Genomic DNA, 9,747 nt, shown 5'->3' on the forward strand with positions numbered 1-9,747 from the left:
TTCTGGGTGTGTGTGTGTGTATACATATATAAGTATATGTTTGTATCACTGTAAGAGATAAGGTGTTTGGTCACTTTCGAACTCCTGTGAATCTTGGATATGTGTGTTGTGAGTCTAAGTCTTAGTTTCCTGATTAGTAACATGGGTTTATTGAGAACAAGAATTTATATACCTTTGTTTTCCCGGATTCCTTTCAGTACTAGTACAATGCTGGTCATGGTAATGGTCTGTGTTTGTTAAATCAAGATTATAAGAAATATAATAGACCTTAACTCTTAATTGGTCTGTAAATAATTCATGTGTGTATCAACATATTTTCCTCCTTACAGCAAGAATCATGCATTATTTGTTATCATCACCACAATGCTGGGCAAATAGAAGACACTTATATGTAGGGAGTGGGTCTTTCTTATCTACTCCTCCTAATATTGGGCTGTCAATTTTTAGTTCACCAGGCAAAGGAGAACTGCACCATTGAGATTAGACCTAAACACATTAGCTACTCATTCTGGAATACTGAGAGCTAACATTGAAATAAATTGAAGAAACTTCATTTATTTAAAAAAAAAAAAAAGGGAAAGGGTTATGTTTATAAATCTGAAAGTCTTATGCAACAGATACAGCTGATGACTATAATATGATTGTAATTTCCCCTTGTTGTATGGTCTGGGTATTAAATCACTAATGACACAAATATCTGTATCTCAGCTTCCTGACAACCAAAATAGCCTACTAATTACACCACATCTCTGCAGCAACACGCCTTTTCTAGAAAAGATTTATAAATATTTATCATTTGGGAGGTTAAGAGTGGGAAGGATAGAGTTGTCATTGCTGCTTGACTATTGTCCTAAATATCTGAGAACAGGGGGGAAAAAAAAGAGTTCCTTATTCAGTTTTGATTAATAATGAACATGTGAGTGAGTTCATTATCCTTAATTCAGTCATAATTCGTGTGGCACAATGCTAATGAAAAATCGCATAATTGGATAGAGAAAGACATTTTCAAAACAAAAATCTCAAAGTCTTTTCCTTTTTTTCTGGCTACTAACTCACAACACCTGCCTAGCACTGCAAATGATGATAATTATGTAGAATTTTGGGTATCAAAGGGAACCCAAAAGACCATTTAGTCCATTTCCCTGCTTCCAGGCAGGACAACATCTAAATCACACTACAAAGAAAAGGCAGCGTTGAAAGAATTCTATTTCTCTGAGTGTGTCTCACAAACGATTCTCCATCAAGCTCCCTTTTCCTCAAGGAGCTTCTCCAAATTCTTGTTCGTTTGGAATATAGAATAAACAAATTCTCATTCCCTGGTCCTCATTACTGCTCGGTTGGAAGAAGGAAAGAGAAGAGAGGGAAGGAGAAAAAGGATGGATGGATGTGAGGAGGGAGGGACTCGTCTGGAGGTAACAGCTAGCCCTCTCCTAGACCCATGAACTATGCGAAATGCTCAGGGAGCCCTATGGTAGTCCCAGTGGCCCTGAATTCTAATATTCAGCTAATATTCCACTTCAGTGTATACAGCCTAAGACCAAATTAGCATCTTTGTAAACTTCATGCATGTTGGCTTATATTGAATTTGTAATTTTTATTGTGATACAATTAACATAATAGTATTAATTATGGTTTGAGATTTGTATATACCACAAAATGATAACCCAGTTAATCTAGTTTCCTCCTGTCAGCATATAAAGTTATGTAGTATACAATATTATTGGCTATAGTCACCATTCTGTATATAACATCCCCTTGACTGACTTGTCTCAGAAATGTGTATCTTTCCATCTCCTCCCATATCACCTTCCCCCCAAACCCCCTCCCTGCTGGCAACCACTGATCTATTCTTTTCATTTCTGAGTTTTGTATTGTTTCTTCATTTGTTTTTTTTTTTTTTTTTAGATTCTATATATAAGTGATATCATATGGTGTTTGTCTGACTTAATTTACAATAAGCATAATCACCTCTAGTCTACACATGTTGTCACAAAAATGCCAAAATTTCATTCTTTTTTACGACTGAGTAGTATTCCATTGTGTATCTATATACCACATCTTCTTTATTTGTCCATCAGTCATACACTTTGGTTGTTTCAATACCTTGATGTAAATAGTGCCACAGTAAACATAGGGGTGCATATGTCTTCTCAAATCAGTATTTTAATTTTCTGTAGATTAATACCCAGAATAGAATAGATAGTTCTATTTTTAGTTTAGGAACTTCCATACTGTTTACCACAGTGGCTGCACCAGTTTACATTTCCACCAACTGTGCACAAGGGTTCCTTTTCTTCCACATGCTTGCCAACACTTTTTATTTCTTGTCTTTTTGATAATAGCCATTTTCACAGGTGTGAGATATTTTACTGTGGTTTTGATTTGCCTCCTTTGTTTTAAATTTATTGACCATATATGCATGAGTTAATTTCTGGGCTTTTTTTTTTTTTAATTAGCCAAGGTATATTACATCATTGGTTTTTGATATAATGTTCAATGATTCATCAGTATAATTACCCAGTTTTCATCACATCACATGCCCTTGGAAAGGGAGAGGGGGGTGGTAATTGGGTGATGGGCTCTTTGTTCTGTTAGTCTGTTTTTATGCCAATACTGTGCTGTTTTGATTACTGTAGCTTTGTGATATAGTTTGAAATAAGAGAGCATAATGTCTCCAGCTTTGTTTTTCTTACTCCAGATTGCTTTGACTATTTGGGATCTTTCCCGGTCCCGTGTAAATTTTAGAATTGTTCTATTTCTGTGAAAATTGCCATTGCTATTTTGATAGGGATTGTATCAATCTATAGATTGCTTTGGGTAATATATTTGGACAATATTAATTCTTCCAGCCCATGAACATGATATATCTTTCCATTTATTTGTATCTTCTTCATTATCTCTCACCAATTTCTTATAGTTTTCAGTGTATAAGTCTTTTACTTCGTTGCTTAAATTTACTCCTGGATACTATATTCCTTTTGGTATAATTGGAAATGGAATTGTTTTCTTGATTTTTCTGATAGTTTGTTGTTAATGCATAAAAACACAAAAGAGTTTTGCATATTGATTTTGTATCCTGCAACTTAACTGAATTTATATGTTTCAGCAATTTTTTAAAGAAGTCTTTAGGGCTTTTTACACATAAAATTATGTCCTTTACAAATAGGACAGTTTTACTTTTTTAATTTTTTTCATTTATTTCCTTTTCTTGCCTAATTGCTTCAATAGTGTATTGAATAAAAGTGGCAAGAGTGGGCATCATTGTCTTGTTTTTTATCTGAAAAGCTGAAAGCTTTTCCCCACTCAGTATAACATTAGCTGTGATCTTGACATATATATCTATTATATCCATCTGGTTTAATATATCATTTTAGGCTTATGTTCGAATTTCTGTCTGTGTGACCTATCATTGATTTAAGTGAGGTGTTAGAGTCCTCTAGTGTAATTGTATCTTTATATCTGCTAATATATGCTTTATTAATTTATATGCTTCTAGGTTGGGTGCATAAGTACAAATTTATATCTTCTTGCTGGATTGATCCCTTTATCATTATGTAATGCTCATTGTCTTTTATTAGTCTTTGTTTTAAAGTCTGTTTTGTCTGACTTAAGTATAGCCACCCAGCTTTCTCTTGGTTTACATTTTTATGGAACGCCTTTTCTCATCCCTTCAATTTTAGTCTGTGTGTGTGTTTACAACTGAGGTGAGTCTCTTATAGGCAGCATATATATGTGTCTTGTTTTTTTATCCATCCAGCCACTCTATGTCTTTTGATGGAAGACTTTAGTGCATTTACATTTAAAGTAATTCTAGATGGGTGTGTACTTAGTGCCATTTTGTAATTTGTTTTCTGGTTATTTTATAGTTTTTTTTTCTTTTCCTTTTGTCATGTACTCTTCCCTCATGGTTTGATGTTTTGCTTGTTTTTTTTAAATTTTTTTTAGTGTTCCAAAATTCATTGTTTATGCACCACACCCAGTGCTCCATGCAATACATGCCCTCCTTAATACCCACCACCAGGCTCACCCAACCCCCCACCTGCTCCCCTCCAAAACCCCCAGATTGTGTCTCAGAGTCCACAATCTCTCATGGTTTGTATCCCCCTCATTTTCCCCCAACTCCCTTCTCCTCTCCTTCACACAATGTCCTCTGTGTTATTTCTTATGCTCCACAAGTAAGTGAAGACTTACCTGACTCTGTCTGCTTGACTTATTTCACTCAGCATAATCTCCTCCAGTCTTGTCCAGTTGGTACAAAAGTTAGGTATTCATCCTTTCTCATGGGGGCATAATACTCCATTATATATATGGACCACATCTTCTTTATCCATTCGTCTTTTGAAAGGCATCTTGGCTCTTTCCACAATTTTGAGACTGTGGCCATTGCTGCTATGAACACTGCGGTTACAGATGGCCTTTCTGTTCACTACATCTGTATCTTTGGGGTAAATACCCAGTAGGGCAATTGCAGAGTCATAGGGAAGCTCTATTTTTAATTTCCTTTTTTTTTAATTTTTAATTTTTTATTTTTTATAAACATATATTTTTATCCCCAGGGGTACAGGTCTGTGAATCACCAGTGCTTCACAGCACTCACCAAAGCACATACCCTCCCCAATGTCCATAATCCCACCCTCTATTTTTAATTTCTCAAGGAATCTCCACACTGTTCTCCAAAGTGGCTGCACCAACTTGCATTCCCACCAACAGTGTCAGTAGGTTCCCCTTTCTCCATATCCTCTCCAACACTTGTTTACTGTGGTGTTAATTTTGGCCATTCTAACCGGTGTAAGGTGATATCTCAATGTTGTTTTGATTTGAATCTCCCTGATGGCTAAAGATGATGAACATGCTTTGCTTTAATTTTATGTATTTACTATAGCTTTTAGCACTGTTGTTACCATGAAGCTTATATATCTCAGCCTATATATATGTCAATCTATATTAAGTTGATAGCAAATTAACTTTGCACACATTCCAAAATGCTACATCTTAATTCCCCCCCACATTTGATGGTTTTGATATCACATTTCACATATTTTATTTTGTGTACCCATAACTAATTGTTGCAGTCATTATTTTTTACTACTTTTATATTCTTGATTGGGATTTTTGCTTTTAGCACTTTGAATACATTGTGCCACTCCCTTCTAATATGCAGTTTCTGCTAAAAATCTGCTGATGTACTTATAGAGGTTCCCTTATTCATAACAAGCTTTGTTTTTTGTTGTTTGTTTTTTTGTTTTCTTGTTTTTTTTTTTAACCTGCTGCTTTTAAGTTTTTCTCTTTAACTTTTGACATTCTGATTATAATGTATCTTGGTATGGCTTTCTCTGGGTATATCTTATTTATAAACATATATTTTTATCCCCAGGGGTACAGGTCTGTGAATCACCAGGTTTACACACTTCACAGCACTCACCAAAGCACATACCCTCCCCAATGTCCACAATCCCACCCCCTTCTCCCAAACCCCCTCCCCCCAGCAACCTCAGTTTGTTTTGTGAGATTAAGAGTCACTTATGGTTTGTCTCCCTCCCAATCCCATCTTGTTTCATTTATTCTGGGTATATCTTATTTAGAAAGCTCTAGACTCCCTCGACCCATAGACCTGTTTCCTTCTACAGGTTTGGGAATTTTCAGCCATTGTTTTTTCAAGTAAGTTTTCTGTCCCTTTCTCTCTTTTTCTGGGACCCCTAAATATTGCTTTACTCAGTGTTGTCCGATAGGTCCCTTAAGTTATTTTCACTTTGTGTGTGTGTGTGTGTGTGTGTGTGTGTGTGTGTGTGTGTGACTCTGTTTGGCGGACTTCTACAGCTGGGTGCAGTAGTTCTTTATCACTAAAGATGCCTGGGCCTCAGACCTAATGGGTATCCAGACATTTATGAACAATGGCAAGAACCACAATACTACTGGGAAGTAGTATGGGAGGCCAGAGGAGATGAACAAGAAAGCCAACCTTATTAATTATATAACCTCTCAGAAATTCAGTCATATCCTGGCAGTAATACTGTGAAATAAGAATCTAGACATTCTGATTTTTAAAAGTTTAAAATTGGCCATTTTAGTTCATGGATCCATGATGCTTGATCTTCAAAATATAAATGGAAAATCACATCTGTTCCAAACATAATGAAACCCCTATTTTCAAAGCAAATGTACAAATAATTTACATATCCTGAATCCTTTTAGGATTGAACTAATTCAACTTTTTCAGACCAAGGATTTCCAGAAAGCTCCTTTAAGACATTGCCTTTGTCTAAAATGGATAAGTCCTATCCATGGCTTGAGGCAGCAGAATTCACACCAGTGAACCTTTCAATCAGTGATTGATGATTCAGGTCACTGTAGTGCCCTGAAATCTTCCACTATTCCCCACTGCCTACAAAATAAATTCCAAATTGAGTGTCCTGGCATACAAAGTCCCTTATGATCTGGCTTTCAATTCACCTTCTGCCTATTTAGTCTATTCTTTTTCACTCCAACTAAAATAAATTGGTCACTTTTCTCAGAGCTGTCCCAACCCATCTGCATTCTCTCAGGAGTTTTACTTCTCATATGCTTGCCTGTTCAGTCACCCAGCCTCCAATCATACGTCTTTATGACCACGCTCATTCTTCTATGACAATTCTAGTATCACTTTTCTCAGAAAGGTTTAGATGCTTTCCGTAAAAGGAAGCCTTATCTTCACCCTTGTCTGTATCCCCGTCAGCACTTCGCCTAGGTTACAGACACAAATATAACTATATATTTATACTTTTATTTAACTATAAGCATCTTCACAACAAGTTGTGACCATTTATTAAATACTAAGTGTTATGCTAGGTCCCTTAACTTTTTTATTTTTGTAACCCCATAATGTAGGTAATCTGCAAATGTTGCCAATTCCTTTGGCCCCCGGTACAAAAAATGTCTCCGTTTTGCAAATATTAGGTTTGCAAATATGAGGTTCATAGAAACCAGGTAAATTGCTCAGAGTTATATTCATATAAGATGAAGCAACTGGAATTTGGACCTGCATGTATCAGGCTTTAAATCTTATGCTTCCTAGTGAACCATGTGGCTTTCCATCTTTGATTCATCACTTTATCCTTCCTAGTGCCTAATATAATGCCCAGCACAGAGCAGCTGATAAATATTAGTTGAAGAGACCAAGGGAGGAAGTGGGGGGGAAGAGTTTTAAGACTTTATAGTTCATAAGAGTTTAGGATATTAGACTAAATCAGACTAATCTCCTGCATGTATCCTAAAAGTTAAATTTTATCACATCTTAACTGTTAGCTATTGTTTTCTTGTATGTCCTCATGATTAAGGCTAGTAAGTGTTAAAAACATCTAATGCATTGAGGATTTTAACAATTTTTAGTTATGGTACATATTTCTATCGGTTGTCTCTTTTGTTTATCTACACTTGAGTGATTTTTATTACTATCATTGGAACCCAGATAATAACTGCAGTACCTGTTTTACATTCCCCCTACTAATTAATTATAAGCAGTTGAAGGCTAGAATTTAGGGTGAAGGGGAAGAGATAAAGGGCATATTCAACAATTATAGTTGTTTAAGTGCTTTAGCTTAATTTGTTCTAAAGAGAATTCAGTCATGATTTCCTTCTTGTTCTTTGATGTCACTCAGCACAGTCTATTCCATTCAAATTCCCTCATTACAGAAATCTTTAAGCAGTTTAAAATAAATCAAGTTCACTGCTAAATCTTAGCAAAATATCAGGCTATAGAAACTTTGAATAATGTCTATGCATATTTATTGAGACCCTACAATATGGAAGGTCTGATCGGTGGAGTCATAATGAGGCAGATCTTAAATCTTAAGTAGAAAGAGGGTATATACTATGGAATATAAGGAATGCTGGCTGATAGGCATTCTTTAAAACCCCTTATATTGCTGGATATATTTTTCCAAAAAGTTGTGCTTTTTGAAGGGAAGAATGATTTTTGCTGAATTAGTGTGCTGCCCAAATACATAAAAAATTGTGGGGAATAGACAGCAGGGAAAAAACAGACTATCCAAGGGACATAGTAGCATGTTAATGTTCTAAAAAGGATAATTTCCTAAAAACTAAGCAAAGTTAATGAAATCCAGCTTTATGAAATATGGCCAGTTTGGAGACTGTTTTTATTATTACCTAACATGCCCCCTTACATATCTTCAAATTTTATTTCACCAAAGATTCTGCCCAAATACTTAAATTTTCTACATTTAGTCTTAGCAGGAACACTCCTTTCTACCTGAGAGAGCTATACTGGCATTTCACAAGATACCCAAAACAAAGCATCATCTACTTTGTCTTCCATAAATTATTCAATGCCTTTGATCACTGGAAAATTTTAGGATAACATAAAGAAGGTGTTCATCAGTTTGTTCAATGAAAGAAAACTAAAATCAAAACCATTTCCTGCAGCTGCCCACAATTTCAAATCATCTCTGAATCATGTAAACTGGATTAAGGTCACAAACATGCTTGCTTCCTGGGAACTTCAACAAGCAGTAAGCCTCGTCATCCAATAATGACTCTCTTCTCCTCTCTTCTCAACAGGAAAATCCAGCACCAAACAAGAATCCATGGGACACTTTCAAAAACCCCAGTGAATACCAACATTACACCACAATCAATGTCTTAGATACAGAGGCAAAGGACGCTTTGGAACTGAGGCCAGCAGAGTGGGAGAAGTGTCTGAATTTGCCTCTGGATGTGCAAGAGGGTGACTTTCAAACGGAAGTTTAACAGAATCAAAATGGACTGAGGTGGATATAAAACAATTTATTGCACTGACACTTAAGACTTGGGAAGCCTGACATTTCTATCTGGACAGTGTGACTATCCTATGTCAGGACCTTCATGTGCCAAATGTCAGTGGTGTTTGCATATGGTAACTTCTCACTAGTCAGGCTAGTGGAGAGAGGACCAGGTGTACAGTTCTGACCATCCTGTGTTGTAAGTACCCGTGGAATGGATTTGTAAGGTAATCTTTATAGATAAACCTCAAGCAACGATTCATGTTGTAACCGCTTCATATGGTTTAGTTTTCAAAAAACTTCACCATGAAGCACAATGTATATATTTATGCAGTTTTTAAAGTTTATAACAGTCTGTTTGGCCATTACTACACTTTTTACTTTATAATATAAAAGCAAAGTTTTTGTCATTAAATGAATGTTTGTTGAGCTACATTCTTCATTGCTTTAAATGCAATAAAGTAATAATCTCACTTTTATATGAATAATATATTTCACATCTTTATTATTGCAGTTTTCTCCAGAAAGCTCTGAGTAGCTTTCTCTGCTGCAACTGTGTATAAAATATTTAAAATGTTGTATGGTGTAAATAAACTTTTGTCTACATATCAGTTTTTTAGTGCATTTTATTTTGGATTTGTTGAACAGGAATTTACATATTTATAAAGTTTTTTTTTTTTGAATACAGATACTGAAAATGTATTCACAGTTTTAATAGCAGCATACCGTTATTACTCCTTTGAGGCTAATGATTTCTCAAATGTAATAGTAGGTTTGTATAGTGCTTCTGTATTTTCTACTCAAGCATCCTTTGGAACAATGTAACATGTAAATGGGGCTTGTCAGAAATCGCCATCATAGTCTTACATAAATATTTTTTTTTCCTATCTCGTGGCAAAAAGACACCTACTGGTAGAAAACACTAAGTTGCCATACAAAAAGTAATACAGGGAAAATGTTTATTATAAGTAATGAAGTCCATTGCATGTTTCAC

At 35.4% G+C, this 9,747-nt stretch overlaps 1 protein-coding gene across 4 annotated transcripts in view; it reads left to right on the top strand.

Annotated features, from left to right (window-relative positions):
- The window catches only part of ADGRB3 (adhesion G protein-coupled receptor B3), a 723,296-nt gene extending 713,937 nt beyond the window's left edge, over window positions 1–9,359 (top strand). For all 4 annotated transcript variants that reach the window (XM_059178365.1, XM_059178363.1, XM_059178364.1 and 1 more), the window contains one exon: window positions 8,554–9,359. In XM_059178365.1, the coding sequence (XP_059034348.1) occupies window positions 8,554–8,742 (189 nt within the window). In that variant the 3' untranslated portion in view covers window positions 8,743–9,359. The remainder of the gene's footprint in view (window positions 1–8,553) is intronic.
- The last annotated feature ends 388 nt before the right edge of the window (window positions 9,360–9,747 follow it).

The sequence above is a fragment of the Mustela lutreola genome, chromosome 6 (genome assembly GCF_030435805.1).
Source record: "Mustela lutreola isolate mMusLut2 chromosome 6, mMusLut2.pri, whole genome shotgun sequence".
NCBI lineage: Eukaryota > Metazoa > Chordata > Mammalia > Carnivora > Mustelidae > Mustela > Mustela lutreola.